General features: G+C 37.0%; 2 protein-coding genes across 2 annotated transcripts in view; one reads left to right on the plus strand and one right to left on the minus strand.

Annotated features, from left to right (window-relative positions):
* Positions 1–13,793: 13,793 nt before the first annotated feature.
* On the plus strand, positions 13,794–15,352 carry LOC111776786 (glucan endo-1,3-beta-glucosidase 13). The gene is made up of 3 exons (XM_023656149.1): positions 13,794–13,988; positions 14,057–15,118; positions 15,214–15,352. Exons 1-3 carry the CDS (start codon positions 13,901–13,903, stop codon positions 15,243–15,245), a joined length of 1,182 nt encoding a protein of 393 aa, XP_023511917.1. The 5' UTR covers positions 13,794–13,900; the 3' UTR covers positions 15,246–15,352.
* A 5,829-nt stretch (positions 15,353–21,181) lies between these two features.
* The window catches only part of LOC111776897 (probable esterase KAI2), a 2,467-nt gene continuing 1,187 nt past the window's right edge, over positions 21,182–22,461 (minus strand). Inside the window, exon 2 of the mRNA XM_023656300.1 lies at positions 21,182–21,837. Within this exon, the coding sequence (XP_023512068.1) occupies positions 21,393–21,837 (445 nt within the window). The 3' untranslated portion in view covers positions 21,182–21,392. The remainder of the gene's footprint in view (positions 21,838–22,461) is intronic.

Raw genomic sequence — 22,461 nt, forward strand, 5'->3', positions numbered from 1 at the left:
TTAGGTTGCATGTAGAATCATTCAAGCTCGACATGATCAATCTTGCTTGTGGAGTGATTCGAATCTCAATCAAGTGTTCTTGTCTTGAGATATTTGATCAACAAGAATCATTGAAGCTAGACATGATCGATCTTGCTTCTGGAGTGATTCAAATCTCAAACAAAGTGTTCTTGGCTTGAGATATTCGATCAACAAGGTAATCTGAATCTTACTCCCCTTGTAGTGATTCCTTATCATATCATCATTCCAACACACTAGGGATCAACATATCTTCCCGTATAAGGCCTCAAAAGGTGCCATACCCAACGTCGCTTGATAACTGTTGTTATAAGCGAACTCTATGAGATGCAAGTGTGTGTCCCAGCTACCAGCAAAGTCCAACATACAGGCCCGTAACATGTCCTCCAGAATCTGGTTTAAACGTTTAGTTTGCCCATCCGTCTATGGGTGGAATGCTGTACTAAACTCTAGTCGTGTACCCAACGCTTTCTGAAGGCTTTTCCAGAACTTTGATGTGAAACGAGGATCCCTATCTGACATAATGGATACCGGTACCCCGTGCAATCTTGTTACTTCCTTCAAGTACAACTGAGTCCATTTATCCATGGAATAGGTGGACTTTCCTGGGAGGAAGTGGGCTGACTTTGTGAGCCTATCAACCACAACCCATATAACTGTGTAGCCTCTGGCCGTCCTCGGTAATCCCACGATAAAGTCCATGGCGATGTTCTCCCACTTCCATTCAGGTACACTAAGTGGTTGTAATAGCCCCGCCGGCTTCTGTCTTGGGGCTTTGACTTGTTGACAAACCAGACACTTGCTCACATACTCGGCCACATCACGTTTCATATTCCGTCACCAATAATGTTGTTTCAAATTCTCATACATCTTGGTACTGCCAGGATGTAGAGCGAATGGCGAGTGGTGAGCCTCGGTTAGGATTTCTACCTTTAGTTCTTCTTCGTTTGGCACACACAACCGCCCATGGTACAAGAGCCCCCCATCGGCTGTCAATGAAAACTCCTCTGTCTGGTTGACATCTATCAAACGTCTTTTTCCAACCAACTCTGGATCACCATGTTGTTTCTCAATAAGACGTTGCCTCAAGGTCGGTTGTATCGTTAACTGGGCCAACTGAGCGGCGACCTCCCCCATGGCCACCGCTACACCGGCGCGTTCCAGATCCTGCTGGATCGCTTTTTGTGTAGTGATTAGGGCAGACGTGTGTGCTGATTTTCGGCTTAACGCATCAGCTACCACATTCGCCTCCCCGGGTGATAGAGTATCTCCACGTCATAGTCTTTAACCAACTCCAACCACCTGCGTTGTCTCATGTTTAACTCCTTCTGAGTAAAGAAGTATTTAAGACTCTTGTGGTCAGTGAAAATTTGGGTCCTTTCTCCATAAAGGTAGTGTCTCCAAATCTTCAATGCAAAAACCACTGCTGCGAGTTCTAGGTCGTGGGTGGGATAGTTTCGCTCGTATTCTTTTAGTTGACGTGAAGCATAGGCGATAACCTTCCCATGTTGCATGAGGACACATCCTAACCCCCTTTTTGAAGCATCACTGTACACTACAAAGCATCCATCTCCTGACGGTACAGTGAGTATCGGGGCTGTTACTAACCTCCATTTAAGTTATTTGAAACTAACCTCGCACTGATCATTCCAGGTAAACGACTTTCCTTTCTTAGTCAACTTAGTGAGGGGGGTGGCGATCTTGTAGAAATCCTTCACAAACCGCCGATAATACCCTGCTAGTCCAAGGAAACTTCGTACTTCAGTCACTATGGTCGGGCGAGGTCAATTCGTCACTGCTTCAATCTTTGTTGGGTCTACGGTGATTCCCACGCTTGAAACTACATGCCCAAGAAATCCCACCTATTCTGCCCAGAATTCACACTTGGAGAACTTTGCAAACAACTGGTTCGTTCTCAGAGTGGTCAGCACTTTCCGAAGATGTTCCTCGTGTTGTTTCTTAGTCTTGGAATACACAAGGATATCGTCGATGAAGATGATCACGAAGTTGTCTAAGAACTCTCTGAACACTTTGTTCATCAACCCCATAAATGCTACTTGGAGCGTTGGTCAAGCCAAACGACATTACCCTAAACTCATAATGTCCATACCTTGTGCGAAAGGCTGTCTTTGAGATATCACTCTCCTTAATCCTCAACTGATGGTAGCCTGACCGTAAGTCAATCTTTGAGAACACAACTGCTCCTTGCAACTGGTCGAACAGGTCATCAATTCGGGGTAAAGGATACTTGTTTTTAATTGTCACTTTGTTAAGTTCCCGATAGTCCATGCATGAGCGCATAGAGCCGTCTTTCTTCTTCACAAATATCACTGGGGCTCCCCAAGGAGACACACTTGGTCGTATAAAGCCTTTGCTTAGTAACTCTTGGAGCTGCAACTTTAGTTCTTTCAATTCAGCACGGGCCATTTTGTACGGGGCTCTTGATATAGGGGTTGTTCCTGGCTCAAGTACAATTTCGAATTCCATCTCCCGCTCTGGGGGTAGGCTTGGGAGATCTTCTGGGAACACGTCCACGAATTCTCTCACTACTGGCACTAAGTTCATGCTCGCCTCAGTTCGCCCTAATTCCACCACATGAGCTAATATCCCTCAAGCACCCTAAGATAACATCTTCCTTGCCTTTAATGCCGAGACTATCCTCGAGACCGTTCCCTCCTTGGTCCCCTTGAACTTGAAGCTTGGCTAACCAGGAGGTCTGAACACCACCTCCTTGTTGAAACAATTGATGGATGCATGGTTTTTAGCTAACCACTCCATCCCTAAGATAACGTCAAAATTGGCCATATCTAGGACTATCAGCGTCACATCCATCGTGTGGTTTGACACACACAACTGACAATCCTTCACCCTCTTGAAGGCTTCCATACTTACCCCTGCTGGGGTACCCACAGACAACCCGTACCCTAGCGGTTCAACCTCTACTCTTGCGTGTTTTACAAGATTAGTGGAGATAAAAGAGTGGGTTGACCCTAAATCAAATAAGACCCGTGCATAGTACCCAAGAATAGCGAGCGTACCTGTGACTGCAGTGTTGGAGTTTTCTGCCTCCTGACGAGTGGTAGCATACATTCGCCCCTGTTGCGGAGCTGGCATCAGGTTTGAGGTTAGTTGGTTACCAAGGGGTCTATTAGTACTAGTTGCTCTCCCTTGGGTGCAGTGCGCGACAACGTGGCCTTCTTGGTGACAGTTGAAACATACCCTGTTCTTAAACCTGCACTGTCCTAGGTGACGTCTCCCATAGTTCGAGCAACGTGGTCTATCACGTGGTGTGTTCTGTGGGCAAGCCTTTGGTTGCCTGCGCTCTTGGTTTAAATTTGTCTTGGCTTGGTGCCAAGATACCTTTGAGGAGATAGGTGACGTTTGCTCTCTCTTTCTCTTCTGGTCAACTGACGTGTTTAAGTGGGTTTGGGTGTCCTCTGTTGGATATTCCTTAACATCGAGCGTCTTAGCCAGTCGGAGTGTCGTTGCGTAGTCAGGTGGAACGTGAGCTGACACCGCCCCTCGGACATCGGGCCGCAAACCCATAACAAAACATTCTACTTTCAGCTCTTCCGTTGAGACCATTAGTGGGGCGAAACGGGACAGACGGGTGAACTCTCGTTCATACTCCTCTACTAACCTATCTCCCTGCTCTATGCTTAAGAATTCGCATTGCTTCTTATATCACACCACTAGTTTGAAGTATTTTTGGAGAAACGCTTTTCTAAACTGCGTCCAGGTGATGTCATCCTCGTCTGCAGCAATCGCCCGAGAGGCTGATTGCCACCACAGTTTAGCATCTTCGCGTAACAAATAAGTCACGCAGCTCAGTCTATGTTCCTTCAGACACTTCATGCGTCGAAAAATTTCATCAATCGCCGACAACCATAATTCCGCTACGACAGGGTCCTTGGATTTTCCCTCGAATACTTTGGGGTCTCGACGTTTGAAAGCCCGAAAATACTTGCTTTCTTCTGATGCGTCAACGTCTCCCCGATTGTGATGGGTCGTCTGCTTGCCACTTGGCGCTAAGGTCGGGATCAGTTGGGCCAATTGCCCATTTGTCTGTGCCATGGATTGCATTAGCCCCATCATCACAGTCATATTATGCACTTCCGGAGTATCAATGTTTGCTCTCGGTGGACCAGGTGGGGGAACTCCTATCCCCGGATTTGGGTTCGCATTTACGGACTATTCTTGAAGTGGGGCCTCAAAAAATGAGTTCTCTTGTACCCTTGCTGGCCCGCTTCGAGCATGTTTAACTCCCCAATTTGTTACTTGGCCAGACATCCTTTCGCTTGTTTCGTTCCTAATCCACAATTAATTACCTCATAAAAATTTTCTCTTACAACGAGTGTTATACACTATTGCATGACTGACAAGTACATAAAATCACACCCGATAGTCTATCAAAATATCAATATTCGACAATTCATATTCATATATTAAGCAACATGCATTATCCATTAACTTTGATTGACAAGCGCACCAAAAAAAAAAAACAAAATATATATATATATCCTCCCATATATATATCCTCAAGATAACCAATTAATTTCTATATTTGACAATACATAATCCTCCATTCTATGGCCAAGCGTACCTGGAAGTGACGAGGGTTTGCCGTTTAGTCATGGGCGAATCTTTGGCTTACAATGTAAGCAATCTACAGAATCCCATGGGCTCTGATACCAACTGTAACGACCCAACTTATCTTGACGGTAGCGGTCAGGGCCATTACGAAAGATAAAGACGTTTATTTGGAAAAGGATGAAAATCATGCAGAATTTTATTAAAATCATGTGCGGGGTACCCCTTTAAAATAAGGAAAAAAAAAATGTCGCCTAAAGCTATTTAAAATAAAGGGAGAATTAAGTCTGAGGGGATCGCCTAGTTCCCACAAACTAGGCATCCACCACATAGTTTAAATTAATACAAAAGTGTGGAAACGTCTCTCCCACAAAATGAAACTACAAAAGAAAAACATAAAAATCCTTGAATCGCTCCGTGACCAACTTTGGCATCCTAGTCGTCACCTCCGTGCTACAGCTTCGCCTGAAAATCATTTTAAAAGAAAAGCAGGGTGAGTATAAAAATACTTAGTAAGGAACACCTCTATTGGGGGTCAACATGTGAGGTCACAAGGCAATCAACCAAAACACGCAACAGGTCGTTATTGCCACCACAACCTCGATCCTTAAAGTGGTTATTCCTAGTTGGTTACCCGAAACACACAGCGTGTAACCATTACCACGAGGACCTCACCTTCTTATTTTCTCCAATTGTCTATCAACGACGGGTTACCCGAAACACACAGCGTGTAACCGTTACTAGATAGTCTTTTCTAGAATCACCTCAAAGGTGACTATTGGTGGCTAGTTACCCGAAACACACAGCTTGTAACTATTACCACTAACCCCTTACTCATCGCTGCCTACAAGCACGTTATGACGGCAGTTGACACCTGCACTCGACAATCCGATTACACAACCATTCGATTACACAAACAATCGATTACACAAACAATCGATTACACAAACAATCTGATTGCCCAACAAATCTGATCGCCCCAACAATTTGATTACCCAACAAATCTGGTTACACATATCCAGATTACACAACCTAACCATATCCCACCACGAACAGATTACCCAACCATCAGGTTACACAACAATTAGATTATATGACAATCAGAATATACGACAAACAGATTACATGGCAATCAGGATGCATGTAAAACAGGTTACACACATTTACACACAGCGATTAGATTACTCTCGGCAAAACAGATTACACAGCACCTAGCCCGTAGACGATTCTGTTTGACCCATTTTCAAAAAAAAAAAAAACGTTTATTTTCCAAAAGGCGTGTCCCTTACCTGAGGAGTTACTTTCTTGGCCTTTCCTAATCAACGACTATCCGACTCCCCTCGAACTGAGCCTTACTCCTACGTAGGCCTTGAACCTCTGCTACATCTAACCCTCTTGAAGTCGGTTTTAGCAACGACGACGTCGTTTCCTCGCGGCGACGACGGGAGTGCTGGGCGAATGTTTTCTAATCTCGAAAGAGGCGCGGAGGAAAAGTGAAAAAAAAAAAAAAAAAAAAAAAAAGAAGGAAGGGTGGCTGTTGGCTGGTAGTGGCTGACGGAAGAAAGTGAAAAAAAAGAAAAGAGAAGGAGGGGTGGCAGCTGGCTAATCGTTTCCCTAAGCTTATTTATTTTATTTTTATTTATTTATTTATCTATTATTATTATTATTTTTTTTTTTTTTGTTCATAAGCCTGATTTTGTTATTGGGTCATGGCCCAAAACGTGGACCTTACACTTTTAGCCTGAGGGAAGAATAAGGAAGAGGTTTTATAAAGAAATTTGGCCTTGGAAGCCCCTAAAATCGGCTGCCCAATAAGAAATCCTCTATTTTTTATCTAGTGAGAAAACTGATTTTGAACGAACTTTGGAAGCGAATATCTTAGGGTGCAATCCACGAGAAGGTATGAGATCAATCCCTAGCTCTTCCTTGTAACACCATCTCTAAGTTTCATGGAGAAATCGAGGAAAGAAACACCAAAAACGGGGTTGTGGAGGTCGATTTTCAGACGGCGGCGACACGAAAAACACGTCTTCTTCCTGTCCAGAGGAAGAAGATGATGACGTGGCCGGTTCAACTGAACCAGCCATGTCAATCTAAAACTCGATATTCTCTCGATTTTTCTCAATTTTAACCTCATTCTAGATTAGTTCTCATGACCAAAAACTAGACACATTAAGGAGTTTGTGGAAGAAAATTTGAAGTAATTCGAATACCGGAAGCTCAAGAACGGAAGTCCTGAACATCGACGACGAGGTAAGTAGCCACCTTGAACTTTTCTTAAGAAATACTCGTAGAAATCGTTTGGATTTCCTTATGAACCCTAAACCAAGTATAAACTAAGGATATATGAAAGAAAAACTCAAAGAACCGTGAGTTAAGGCCCTGAATCGATCAAATTACTTGGGATTTAAGTAACGTTAAAATAACCCACTAGATGAACTCTAATCCTTATGAAATTTTAATGTTGGGCATATTATAGAATTTTGAGGTTATATATGAAATTCGGTGGTCATTGGATAAGGATAAGTAGGTAAACCAACAAATGGGGCAAAATGACCATAATACTCCTAAGGATATCTACCTATAGTTCATGACCTAGATAACCTCCAAATGCTATGAAATTCTGGAGTAGATTTTATTTTATGATGTTTGATGATGTGCTTAAGTTTGAAAGCCATTGGAACACGTTAAGTAGCAAAACCAAGAATTAGGTGTAAAATGACCAAAATGCCCCTAGAACTACTTATGATAATTCAAGGTCTATACATGCTCCAAATGGTTTGCTACTTCGTATAAGTTCTATTCTTAAGGACATGAAGATATGTTTGAGATTTCAAGTTGATTGGAGCAAGTTTGGGACCTAAACGAAGTTAGCACCCAAGAAACACCTAAAGGAAACACTCCACGAATCAAGACTCTTCTAGAACTTTCTAAAGAACTCACTAGGAATCTATGACCTTCTAGAACAAGTCACGCTAAGATGGTTTCATATGATCACGAATGCATGTTACAAATTATGCCTCAAGAAATTACGAACCTTAGAAACTTACAAGATTCAGAACGAAGAACAATATCGTTCAAACTCTACAACTACCAAAGTAAGAAAAATTATAGGTACTACTCAAGGACAAGGGACCAAGGTCCTCAAACTAAAAAATTCAAGAATGCTAGGTAATACTCTAATTATGTCCAAAGTGACCCATGACCTCCCACCAAGCCGTGCTTTCTGAGGCCTAAGTTTCCTCTTCTAGGTGGGATGCCCTGCACCATGTTTCCTTTGCAGGATGTCATGTTTGACCTCATTTCCCTCACCTAGATGAGATGTCATGCACCATGTTATGGGTACCTAAAGATTTGCAGGATCCCATGTTCATGTATGCACCGAGTACATGACCTTTATGGTCTATCATGAGGAGTAGTCTAGGGCCACGATGGAATAAGAAGAGAATAAGTTACCTTAGCCAAGAATTAAGAACTACCTAAGACCTCCCACGGTACAACGTGCTCATGACTTAGACTACGCTGCTTGGAATACATGAAGCCTTAAGCGTAGGTATTCAGACTGTATGATAGGGCAAGCCCTAGATGTAGGATTAGGCTACATCACTTGGAACGTAAGAAGCCTTGGATGTAAGTTTTCAGACTATGCCGCTTGGAACGCATGAAGCCTTGGGCATAGGTTATCAGATTATGTCGCTTCGAATGCATGAAGCCTTGGATGTAGGTTAAGATTGTGTCGCTTGGAATGCATGAGGCCTTGGGCACATGATTGACAGGTACATGGCTAGTACCATAAATCCTAGAGGGAGTGTCTTGGGGAAAGAACCTAGAAAGTACCAAGAACAAGACAAACATCAAGGACTAGAACATGGATCAAGATCCAAGTTCTAAGGATAAGAACCAAGAACAAAGAACCGAGAACCATAGTACTAAGACCCTTAGATTAGAACCAAGGTCCTCAAGATAGATCGTGATAAGAACCCCAAGTCAAGAACAAGAACTAGAGAGCCTAAGTACTTACAACAAGAACCAGAACAAGACAAGATAGAGTGGTACCCTAGCATATCAAGGACACGATTAAGAGTCGACAAGTAGGCTACTAACTGAATCTTGTACCCATTCCTTATTCTCCATTCTTTTTTAGGTAATAAGGAGCTGGTTGTGGTTGGGAGCGGACACTGGAGTAGGTGCCATAGACTAACCTCACCCGCCATCCTAACCCTTTTGTTTTAAAATATTTTGTGTTCGTTCCTTATTTTGTGTTTTAAATACATAGGTATGAACCTTATGTGAATATAATGTATATTATGTTTTAAATTCCTTTGTTGTATTTCGCAAAAAAATTTACCCATCTTTTTGGAGTCATCGAGTCAACTCAGTTTTACAGTAAATGCTATATAGAATGGGCCATGGGTGGAAGCATCCACCACTTGTGTATTAGTAATGTTTAATCCATCGTAGAAAGTCTCCATTTAAATGCAATGGAGTAGTCCATGATGAGGACAATTTCTAAGCATCTTCTTGCATCTCTCCCAGCCCTTAGTGTCTCACCTACTGTTGAAAAGCAACTACTTAATTTCTAAACCGTGCATTTTTAGTGGGTGGGAAGTACTTGATAAAAAATTCTCTCGTAGACTATTACAAGAGTCAATTGCTCCCGCCGATAAGGTGTTCAACCATGATTTAACTGCATCCCTCAAAGAATGAGGGAATAAGCTAAGTCTGATTGCATTCTTATCCACTAACCATTAGTACAACATTTATAAAATACTCCTGAATTTTTAAAAGTGGCACTACTACACTTAATCTTTAAAAAAAAAGTTTAGAAAAGTTCTAGCGGTTACTATTATAAATGGAAACCATTTACTTATAAATCATCCCTCTTAAACAGTGGAGGATAGAGAGAAAATAAAAGAGGGAGAGATCTAGGCGTAGATAAAAAGTTTTTAAAAAAATTTAAAAAGTTTAAAAATATTAATATTTCAAATATGGTATTCAGGTAAAAATTTTACATCTTTATAGAATAAAGAAAATGTTTCATTCTCTTTCTCGTGAGATCTCTCGTGAATTTTTTATTATTATTATTAATTTAGTTTAAATCTTAAAATAATAGAATAAGTTTTGCAACTATATATTAAAAAAAAAAAAAAATTTTCATATACATTATATACAAAATTTGGAAAAAATAATTTTGACTTTTATTATAATTATTTTGTCCCCTCTTGGATGTAGAAAGTATTTTTGTTAATACAAATTCCAATACTAAAAGGTAAAGCAAAAGATTCTTTCGTAAAAAGTCTCGCCCATTAATTCTTGCTTTTTTAATTCAAACCTTTAGTTTTTTCCTTCTCTTTTTTTCTTTTCTCACAATTTTATTAAAATATAATATAATTACGGATTATTAGGATAATAATCACACCATTGTTAATTAAATGGAACACCTCAGCATAGTTTTTATTGATATGAGACAATTAAAATAAAAATTATACTTCGAGTAAATAATATTATATTATTATAAACATCTGTATATATCTAATAAATATATATTAAAAAGTAGTTATGGATAACTTAAAAATATTTATCAATATAGATAAATATTTTTGTAAGTTTTTTTAGGTATAATATTAATGTATCGACTATAATATAGAGGGTTAGGTTATTGAGTCTAGGCTTATAGGTTATATCTTGAGCTATCTTTTGGTAAAGCTATATCACATAAAAAAGTTATATATGGTAAATAGGTATATATATATGGTAGATGGTTAAATCGGGTAAAACTATATATAGTAAATAGCTATATATAGTTGATGGTTAAATGTGTAAAGCTATATTATATAGTAAACTGAACTATATATATACCCTAGAGCTTTGAAATGTACTCTATCGTCTGTAATTCTCTCTCAAGTACATACGTAAAGTCATCACTAAAGAAAAAAAATCCTTTTAACCAGAGTTATCCTTGCACTTTTCGAAAAAAAACATTTACACGTGTCGATAAGACTTCACAACCTCAACCCTTATGAAAAGACCCTCATGGAGGCTGAGGCACCCGAATCACTATCTGAAAAACCTTTGTTTCTTTCGTCGCACCCGAATCACTATCTGAAAAACCTTTGTTTCTTTCGATCTTTTTCGACGATTTGTTTCTTTCGATCTTTTTCGACGAATCTGTAAGGAACACTCAAGTTTACGAATCTTACACATATAATTGGTTCAAGTTTAAGAATCTTACACATATAATTGGTTAAAATACGAATTTTTTTCACTTTCGCTTCCAGGCCATTTTGCAGTCTAATTCCATAGGTGTTAACATAGTAACTTTTTTCCCTTTTGGGACAGGGTCGTTAACTCGATCTGAAAATTTTCTCATTTTAGTATCATACCATATCCACTAAGGATTGTCCTAAGCTTAAAANAAAAAAAAAGGTGATAATTGGAAACGAAGGCAAATTTGGGATAGAGTATTATAGGGCATAGGGAGGGGCAGATGGAGTAACATTTTGGAGTTTAGATTCGTTTTGTGTGTAACATTTTTGTTGGTTTTTTAGTGTTTTATGGAATATTGTTTGTGGGTCCCCTGGAAGCGGTGCCTTCCGTATGAGGCTGCTCTCGCCCCTTTTATTTTATTTTATTTTATTTTATTTTATTTTATTTTATTTTATTTTATTTTATTTTATTTATTTGCCGTTTTAGCGTCCGTATAAAGCCTGCAAAATTAACCTTTTGTCATCATAATTGCTCAACCTCTTTTGTCTCCCTCCTTTTCTTCATGCAATATCCTTTTTTTTTTTCTTTTTTCTTTTCATATATATATATATACAAACAAATTACAAATATTTTTAATTTTTATAATAATCTTAAAAGTAGAGGAGGATAGCGTTGAATTGTAACTTTATTTTTAAGTTGGTCCAGTCGAAAATAAACCCAACCCAATTTTTATGGTTTGGGTTGGATAGAGGAGTGGTTAAATGATTACTAAAGGAAGGTATGGTAATGATTGAATGTAATGTGTAAAGTATAATGTGTATGAATTGGGAGCATAAATGGAAGAAAAATAGGAAGGAATGGGAATCCATGAGGCAAGAGGGAATTGGAGTAAAAGGGAATTTTGAGGGGAAATAAAAATAAAAAATAAAAAATAAAAAATAAAAAATGTGAGGAGTCAGAGATAGGGTTGGGTGGTGTGTGGACCATGAAGCAGATCAGAACAGAGCAGCCTTCACACTTCCCATGCATTCCTCTGCGCTTCGTCTCCCAATGCCATGTTTCTAAACACCCCCCCCTACTTTTACCAAAATACCCCTACCTACTCAACCTTTTCTATTTTTATTTTTATTTTTTATTCTAATTAAATATTTCAAATTAAATAAATACATATTTTACATCTAAAAATTTATATATGAGTTGTGTTCCATATTTATAGATCTATGATAATGTCAATTAAAATGTTGATATTGGTACGATATATCCATTAAATTACTTATATATAATGGATTTATTTATTAAATTTAATACAAATAAGTCAACATAAATAATAAATGTTGAAATGTTAATTTATGGGTGTGTAGGTCAATGTTCTCATGTGCAAGTATTTTTTATTTATTATTTTTTTTTTTATTCTTCCTTCATTTACTAAAATAAAATTTTAAAAAATAATCTTAAACACTATCATCTCTCTCAAGTGTCTTAAAAACTTTGAGAGAAAAGGAAAATCTAAAAAGGACAATAGATTTGAACTGTTACAAATGGTATCATAACCAAGTTTCAAACAATGTGTTAGTGAAGAGCTTGAGTTCAAATGGGGGTGAACTCGAGACAGTGTGTCAGCAAGGACGCATTTTAAAGGGTGTGAATTATGATGCTGGCCTTAAATGAGATAAATTATGAGATCTCACATCAGTTGGGACGGAGAATGGGACATTTTTTTTAGAAGGGTGTGAAAATCAGACACTTTTTTAAAAACCTTGTTGGAAATTTCAAGGAAGACAAAGGAGAATAATGAAGTTAGGACAAATCTAAAACACGGAAGGAAGAGATGATTTATGAGACGCAAATAAATGCTTTTCGTTCATATATTAGTAAAATGAACTAATAGTAAATAAAAATTAAACGTAAGGATATTTTTGTAATGTTTTTAAATCAATATACTATTTTTCAACATTTTTTTAAAAATTTATCTGGACAATTTTAAGGGTTTGTAGTAGGACAACATTATTTTTACAAATGTTAAAATGTTCGGTTTATTTAAATAAATATTGTGTGGTTAGATTGTCTATTCTTTTGACTTTTTGTGAGATCAACCTTTTTTCCTTTTAACTCAACTCGACTCTCTTCAGTATTCTCCACATATCTTTTTTTTTGAAAAAGAAAAAAAAAACCATTTTTAAATGAAATAATTATTCTATTTTATTTTTTTATAAAATAAAATAGTAAAAGTACACGTGTTTATTTTTATAATTTCTTAAACCATTTTACTATTTAAAATAAATACTCTATCAATAGGTAAAATTTCCAAAAAAAAAAAAAAAAAAAAAAGAAGTGATGAACAAAGGGTTATGCAAACCCACTCTAAATACAAAGGTGAAATTCTAGTGGAATAAATTCAATTCTTTTCCAGAAAGTTTAGTTCCTAGAAATAAAATTCTAACCATTTTTGTTCGTGCATTGAGTTAAGTTCAATTAAAACACTTTTTTAAATTCAACCTCCGATATACAAATATTTATTACATAGGTAACCTAAAAATATATTTTCAAAATTAACAATAAATTTAACTCAATCTAGTTTTAAGAAAATCACTCATAAATTTTTTATTTATTTGAACTCATCTTAACTCAAATAAATTTATATCGAATCAAAGTTATATAGTCTGAAAACCTACCTCAATTGGGGGAGGATACCGAAATATTATTTAGAAGGGGAGTAGATCATACCTAACAAGTCTAAGCCAATAATATTTGTTAGCCGTGCCAAATTTGGGATTTCAAAATGGTAATTATTGAAAAGAGGAAAGAAGTGATAATTCAAAGTTAAGGGTTTCAATATTTCACAAAATTAGGAGTCCAATAAACAATCAAACCTCATTCCCAAGCAACGGATATATTTTGGCATTTCTTGTAAATTGGAAGCCACCACTGGTTTTTCCATTAAGCTTTCTGAAACCCTCACTATATAAACCTTTCTCACCGCCATCAATGGAGGACATGGCCGGGACTGCTAACACTTTCTCTCCATAGTTCCTCATTTTCTCTGGTTTTTTTTTTCTTCTTTTCTTTTCGTTTTGCAGAGAAGAGAATGCTGAACTTCAACAGCAACCTTCTCTGTTCCTTCTTCTTCTTCTTCTTCTTCTTCTTCTTCTTCTTCTTCCTTCTGGGTCTTACAAGTAAGCTTCCTTTCACTTCCCTTCTTGGGTGTTCTTTCTTCTTCTCATTTACTGTTCTTCCATGGCAGCTGCAGGTCAAGAATCCATCCAATTTCTGAAGCTGGATGAGAAGATTTCTTCAGGGGTTTCTCCACCAATCTCTGCTTCTCAGCTCCCTGTTGCTGTTTCTGTCACTGATGCTGAGCTTACAGAGGTCTCATCCAGTGTTTTAATGGCGGAAACTTGGCTCAGAGCCTTCGTTCTGGCTCACTACCCTGCCACTAATATCACTACCATTGTTGTGGGTAACAGTTCTTTATGCAATCAGGACACCAACCATTTACATTCCGTGTTGCTTTCTTTGAAGAATTTGTTTTATTCTCTCACGAGATGGGGTTTGGAGAATCAAATCAAAGTTTCAACTCTCTTCCTTGAAGATTGCTTCCACTCAAAGCCTCACAATATGCTTAATCTTGTGATTGAGTTCATCAAAACTACCAACTCTACATTCACTCTCAAATTACCTCAAAATGTACTTTCTCTTCATGAAACACAGAGCTTCGTCTCCACTCGAATGGCCAAATTTGGGTTTCTAAAGCTCAACAAAGTGAATTTAATTACCACCGTTTCGAAACAGAGGAACCCATTTAGCAGAAAGCTGTTTTCATTCATGGAACTCAACGAATACGAATCTTTCTTTACATCAGAGCCCCCATTACCATCAGACCTCGCCATACCCCCAAATCCACCAGAGTCTCAAATCGCATCTCCGCCGCATTGGGGTTTTGCTGCCGCTCCAGAATCGCCGCCGTTCGTGGTTCCAGCGAGTCCTCCGTTGGGTTTTGTCCTGCCTCCGTGTAATCCGGACCAAAACGTCGGTGCGCCATTTCCACAAACAGGTGGTGTGCAGAAGCAATGGTGTGTGGCGAAACCGAGCGTTCCGGCAGAGATTCTGCAACAGGCGATGGATTATGCTTGTGGCCAAGGCGGCGCTGACTGCCGAGAGATATCGGCGGACGGTGACTGCTTTCATCCGGATACCTTGGTGGCACATGCCTCTTATGCGTTTAATAGCTACTGGCAAAAGAACAAGCGAAGTGGAGGAACTTGCAGCTTTGGAGGCACTGCCATGATCATAAGCTCAGACCCAAGTAAGAATTTCTGGGATTATTTCTATTTTGATTTCTGTTTGGTCTCTCCATTGATTCGAATTTTGATGAACTGATTGTTGTTGTGTTGTTTGTAGGTTTTCATCACTGCCGGTTTGTTCTCAGCTAAAATTTTTCTGTACCCGTTTTTAGTTTCGTTTTTGTTATGTTTGTTTTTGTTCATCATGTTTCTTTGAATAATACTTTATAGTTTGAACTTTGAAGTGACTTCAGAGATCTCTCTCTTTTTTATTTCTTTTATTATTATTACAATTTTTTTCTTTCTAAAAAGTAATTTAATTAGTTTAAACAACNTCATGTTTCTTTGAATAATACTTTATAGTTTGAACTTTGAAGTGACTTCAGAGATCTCTCTCTTTTTTATTTCTTTTATTATTATTACAATTTTTTTCTTTCTAAAAAGTAATTTAATTAGTTTAAACAACTATTAAGTTAATAGGAAGGTACGAGTTAGAACGGTTTAGCTCGTAGGTTATAGACTTTAGTAACTCGGGGTTGGAATCAAACTTTATATTTGATTTTTTAGTTTGTTTACGTGAGATCCCACATTAGTTGGAGATAACGAAACAATCTTTATAACGGTGTGAAAATCACTTCCCTAGTAGACGCGTTTTAAAAACTTTAAGGGGAAGTTCGAGGGAGAAAGCTCAAAGATGACAATATCTTTAGTGGTGGGCTTAGACAGTTACATGATAGAAATTACATGTGAAAAATTCTCTATATTATCACTTTCATGGGACAGAGTAAAATTAGAAAATACGATAAATTTCATCATTTTATCTCAACTACGTTAACCGATAGAAAAGAAAGAGGAAACGAGAGAGTGAGGGAGCGAAAGAAACGGGCAAAGGGAACGAGAGTAAGAAAGAAAATGGAGGTAAGAGCGAGAGAACTCCGAACCGGAAAATTGAAAAAAGGGTTAGAAGGATTCTTCTTTGACTTTTGGATTGTGCGTTTTTAGGGGACCAAAAGCTGTAGAAGTCACGTCCTCCCATCATCTTCCTAAACATTTTAAATTTAGTGATTATTCTTTTAGAGTTGAGATAACTATATATGTAGCATAGAAATGTAGCGGGATTCTTTTTAAGTAAGGTTTTATGTAAATACTATTCATTTTCAAATGATGAACTGACTGAGGGTCAACTAGTTCCCGAGACCAATCAGCCTCTCCCTAGGTCTAGAAAGGTTACGTCATGAGCCAAAAGTTCTACACCACACAAACCTCAAGATAAGATGATTGAAAGATGATCTTTGCCCTATTGATATGATATAAAAAATATTCTAACACCAAATAATATGAGAACTGCAGTGAATTGGAATTATGAACTCGTGATTCTAAACCACTGGTACTCACAAATCTATTTGAATTCAACCTTAAGAATTAAGTTAGACATTATTGTTCTAATAAAAAATCTCGAGGCAATGAACAAGTTCTTTGTCTCGAACACTTCACAAGATAGATAATCAATCATATTTGATTATTATTATTATTATTATTATTTTTTTTTTTATTTTTTATTTTTTATTTTTTATTTTTTGCATGAAAATCAAGATATGAATTGATTGAGTTTGTGACCATTCATATCATTCTTTTCCACTTTTAAATGATTTGTTTCGAATCCAAAATTGATAGTTTGTAAAGTAGTTTTAAAGTCATGAGATGAAAACGGTAATAGTTTTAATGGACTTCTCTTCGATGGTCTCCCTTGTAAAGCAACTTTATGGTCATGAGATGTCAATTGCTCGTCTCGTCGACTTTCATCTCTTTTGCAAAGAATGTTGGTACTTCCAATTCAAAGGTACATGTAGTTCTTGACCATCAATAGATTTGAGGCCAACATTTATTCTTGCAACTTGTTAAAGGCATATTCTTGTTTTTCTTATCTCATTTTGTTCTCTATATAAAGTACCATTAGCTTATTTTTCTCTCATTTATATTTATGTACTTTAGTTATGTTTTGTAATGTCGGGTGTCTATGATTTAAAATCTAAATTCTAGCACTTATGTGACCTGACATTCTCCTGCATCCCCTACAACATAGTCATGTATTTTCGTTTCTCATAATAAAGACTATTCCCCTAGATTAATATGGGTTCTTTCAACATGTTTTGTCCTCACTCACATGCATTCTAGGAAAATTCTAAAGAATTGAAGATCATTCAACATAGAATTGTTTCATGTGAAGCCACGCTAACTTTGAAGTTCCTATGATTGAGCTACTGAAAAGGAAAATGATAAGGCAACCCTAATCCTCAGCCCAACGATCCAAGCTTTTGTTGAAGCAAGAACTCTTGAATAAATAAAAAAATAACACGTCCTTGTACAAAATTTGGATTAACCAAGAGATAAGACTAGAATTAGATTACCTCTTAAGAAGATCTAGAAGCAAGATTTGAATCTTATTTTAAATTGAGTCATTCCACGTCGAACTTGATCAATGCTTGATTGAATGACTCAGATGCAATCTACCACAAGAATGGCATGAAACTTAGAAATGAATGACTCAGATGCAATCTACCACAAGAATGACATGAAACTTAGAAATGACAAAGATGATGCTCAGATTTCTAAGGGGAACGTCTCAACTTGAGAGATCAATTTCATTCATCACAAATCTCATTTTTACATAATAATTTATGGGTATTTACGGTCTCCCCGCAAAAGAAATTAGTAGTCGAGATTTAATCCTAATCCCCTTAAATCTCCACAAAAGACTTAACTTCCACCTTTTTACCTATTACAATAATTAAGAAATAAAAAAACAATAAATAAGTTTTCTAAGAACTCATGAAAAGATGTTTGCAACTTCATCCGCTACTTCAATCGTGCAAATATTCACTTCTGAAGGTCCAAATGATTCTTCTTCAATCGAATAAGCTTGTAACACATGAAATGATGGTTGAACCGAGTCTATCCAATTTTGTAGATGAAAAATGAATGATTGTTGAATCTTCTTAGCCTTGCACTGTGTAATAGGCTTTTTTAGTGACACTGTTCTTATCACTATTAAATATATTAGGCTTTTTTAGTCATCCTTGTCGTGAAAGTCTTAGGTTCTTAGAGCGTCTAGGCAGTTTAAATCTCATCTCGCATTTCTAGGATGCTCAGGGTTAACTCCTTAGGGCTATTCCAACCTCTAGGTGCACTTAATTCTAATTCTTTTATTGTTGCTTACGATCCTCCGGTGTTAGGTCTATTAGAAATGTATTGTTCTCAATCAACATAAAAATTGCTCTAGCTCTAGCACCCTAATCTTAACATCGCTCACTCATGCATGCTTTGTTAAAGTGATATTTCTATCGATCACCTAACGCACGTAAAACATAATCTATTAGCTCCTATAAATTACCTAAAGCACATAAATCAAAATCTAACATTTAAACAAATTCGAAAAGGAGATAATATCCATCAATCACCAAGAACACATATCGCAACATCCAATTATTCCTTCTAGTGTAGCGGAAATCATAAAAATTGGCAAGCATCTTAACATCTCATCTTAGGGGCATTTTGGTAATTTTTCTTAACATATATAGCATTCTCATCTAAATAACCCTTCTAGAGTCATAAACACACATATTCTAACCACCTAAGGTAAGATATGCTCACATGTTAGTACGTCTTAGCTATCCCTAAAGTCTGAGATGCTACATACTTGGATGAAGTGTGCCCTCCCGAGCTTGCTTTTCCGTGTGCAAGGAGATTCAATTTTTTTTTGACAATTATCTAATAGGTCCTAGTTCAAGTTAAAATAAGATTAGTATTAAAATTGAGACAAAAAAAAGTTCGAACAAAGGTCAAATGGATGAAAAACTCACCCTATAGCACCCTATGCGCCTTCACGTGCGTAGTCCACATGCACGTACAAACTCACCTAAGGGAGGAGCAAACGCTGGCACACACATACAAGCTTCACCATCTCGAGTCAAGTTGGTTTAGAGTAGAAGCAAAGCGATCACTTTGGTTTCGATTCGGGTCACCCTCTAATGTAGCGATGTGTGTCTATGTTAGGCGCCGACGTGTTCCCCCGCCTCCTGTTGGACACGTGTCCTCAAAAATTTCCAAACACGTTCCTCGCCTAACCACCTGACACATGTCCTTGAACAAAAACTCAAAAACTTACCTCTCATTCTTTCTCAATTTTTTAGGGTTTTAAATGATTCAAATATCCAGACTTGATCTCCACAAGATTCTAAAAAGGTTTGGTGAAGGAACTTTAGCCCAAAACTGACTCTAGGTTGGGTGAATTGGGAGGTCTCTAGCGATTACTTCCTTCCTTCTCTCTAGGGTTTCTCTTTTTCTTTTTCTTCCCCAATTAGTCATAACCAAACTAGACCCCTTATTAAGGGGTGAAAATGACCCTTTTATCCCTCTAGAGTAATTTCCATCCCCCTCTCGGCCAAAGGGTGAGTGTTCTATAAAGGTAGGAATTGGTCAAAGTTGACGTTGTGATTCCATAAACCAGTCTGAAGAGGAACTTAGAACTACATGGGTAGTTAGCTCTTCTATTGAGTGTAGAAACGAGTTAATGTTGATGTCACTACTCTGTAACCTAGTCTTGAAGAGAGACTTGAGACTACACTGGTAGTTGTCCAGGTGAATGTTTCTATTGGGTGTAGAAACGAGTCATAGGTTGAGGATGCGACATTGTGAGCCAGTCCTAAAATGGGACTTGGGACTACACATATAAATGACTCACGATGGTTGTTCTGGGTGAATATGGTAACGACCCCATACCCTGACCGAGTGTATGACATGCAAGAGTACCACTTGAAATTGCGAGGCAGTCTTAGAAGCTGAGATAGTTGAACTCGGCTCGAACTTCTTTGTGACTTGAGAAAAAACCGTGGTAACTTACTTGAATAAGGATGTAATAAGAGCGTACAAGTAGATTGCTTACCGAATATTTTTATACTCACCCCATCCCTTCATTTTTTTTTTCTAGTGTTTGCAGGCAATTGAGTGAGGTCGTGGAGCATTCAAGAGTTGCACGGTCATGGAGGGGGCCGTCTCAAGGTTTCGGTCCAATCTGTGAATTTTTGGGGTCTTTTGTACTTTTAAATTTTTTTTTTATCTCAAATTCTTTCTCCGTTTGTAATAAGCTTGAATAGCACCGACTTGTCATTGAATTTCATTTTTTTAATTGTGATTTTGTTTGTTTTCTTTAATTTGATTTAAATTTTAGAGCATGTTCGAATTTTTTTTTTTAATTTTTATTCTTACTTTATTTCCTTTTTTATTGTCTTTTAGTCATGTTACATGATTTGAAACGTTGTTAATCAGGCCATGACACTAGTTGCATCCAACTACTAAAAGAGACTTAATAAGTTACTTAAAGATGACAAATTATTACCATAGATTCGTTTAAGACTTCTCCAAGATATCAAGAAGAGATTTGCTTCTTTAATAATACTTAACGTACATAATAGGAAAATTATGGTTTGATGCAGAAAGGAAGCTTCTATCAATGGAAAGATCATGAGTAAACACTTAAATTGATAAAATTTTATGACGTAGAGATTCTATACTATTTAGGTGAAGAAAATTACATAGTTGATACTGTGAGTAGGAAAACGACTCACATGTCAATATTAGTTACGACTCAGACAGTTGCAAACTGATCTTGAGCAAGTTGGAATAGAGATATTAATTAGAGATACAACAACATGTAATTCATACTAAAAAAAAAAAAGAATATTTACTTCGATCGGGTTATGCGACAAGAAGAAACATATTAAGTTGAGGAGTTCTCAATATTAGAAGATAGTTGTCCACTTTGACGAGCTTAATTATATGTTCCTAACAATAAGGTGATTAAAAGAGAAGTATGATCAAGAATGTAGAAAGATATAGCAGATTATGTAAGTATATATCTAACCTATTAGCAAGTTAAGGCGTTGAGGCAAAATCCCTCCGAAAAGTAGAAGAACGGATAGAGACACGATGAACATTAAGCTATGCTAATTACTTGGTATTTTATCCTCTTCGAACTACTATTCTTTTTAATGATAGTTTATGATAGTTGAGTTGCATGAGTACAACAATGACAAACACAAGCTATAGAGCTTTAGAGTCCATGAATCCGAAAGAGTTACAAATTACAAATGGTTTTGAAATGGTAATCTTTAAGCAAAACAGAACAAAACATATATAAAGGAAGAAAACATGGAGGAGACAATTACATTATTGGCAGAAGAAGGAAGAGTGAGATGGAGAAGAGTTTCCCTAACAAATCATATATACTTCCAACAAAAACTAGGCTGCAATGTCATACTTAATATGCTTAAGAAGCACCGGAATGACAATATCAGGGGAGCTGAGCTGAGGCAAGTGGCCGTCCGACTCCATGACCTCGACAATGGAGTCGCCGCCGAGGTTGCGGTGGAGGTACTCGGAAACCACCACGGGGACCGCCATGTCCTTCATGCTTTGGATGATATGGCAGGGGATGGTGACAAGGCGGAGAATGTTTCTCATGTCGCTTCGGAAGATGGTCTGGGCCACACTCAAGGCTATGTCCGGGCGCATGTTGAACAGGGTTCGGCTAAACTCTTGAACAGCCACGGAGTCCATGTCGCCACCCACGGCCAGTGGGGCGAACCCAGAGCACCAGGCCTTGTAGTTCGACTGCATTGCTTGGAATAGTTGGTTCAGTTCTTCTTGCTCGAAGCCTCCGAAGTAGTCTTCGTCGTTCAAGTACCTGATCCACCAAAAAAAAAACATTTTTTTTCTTTTAATCTTCAATAAAATTCAAACAAAAAAGGTAATTCAATCTAATTTTAAAGAAAATCTGAATTTTAGTCCTTCAATTTCATTTTTTAAATTCAATCTCTATATTTTCAATTAATCTTAAATTAAGCCATTCAAAACTTTTTTTTTTTTAACAAAATTAATTACTTCTACGAAGGGAAGACTAATAATAACTATATATTACACAAAAAAAACTATTTATGGTTAATAAAAAATTTAAAACAAACAAAAATAAAATAAAAAGATAAAAATTCAATAGAATTTAAATGAGAAGAAAAAAAAGNTTACACAAAAAAAAACTATTTATGGTTAAAACAAATTATATTACACAAAAAAAAATATTTATGATTTAAAAAAATTATATTACACAAAAAAATATTATGGTTAAATAATATTTTAACAATAAATATCACACAAAAAGATGTTTATGGTTAAATAATATTTTACACAAAAAATATATATATATTTACGGTTAAAAAAATTATATTATACACACAAAAAAAAATTATGGTTAAATAATATTTTAACCATAAATATTACGTTAAATTATATTACACAAAAAAAAAAAAAAAAA

The sequence above is a fragment of the Cucurbita pepo genome, chromosome LG16, assembly GCF_002806865.2.
Source record: "Cucurbita pepo subsp. pepo cultivar mu-cu-16 chromosome LG16, ASM280686v2, whole genome shotgun sequence".
NCBI classification, from domain to species: Eukaryota; Viridiplantae; Streptophyta; class Magnoliopsida; order Cucurbitales; family Cucurbitaceae; genus Cucurbita; species Cucurbita pepo.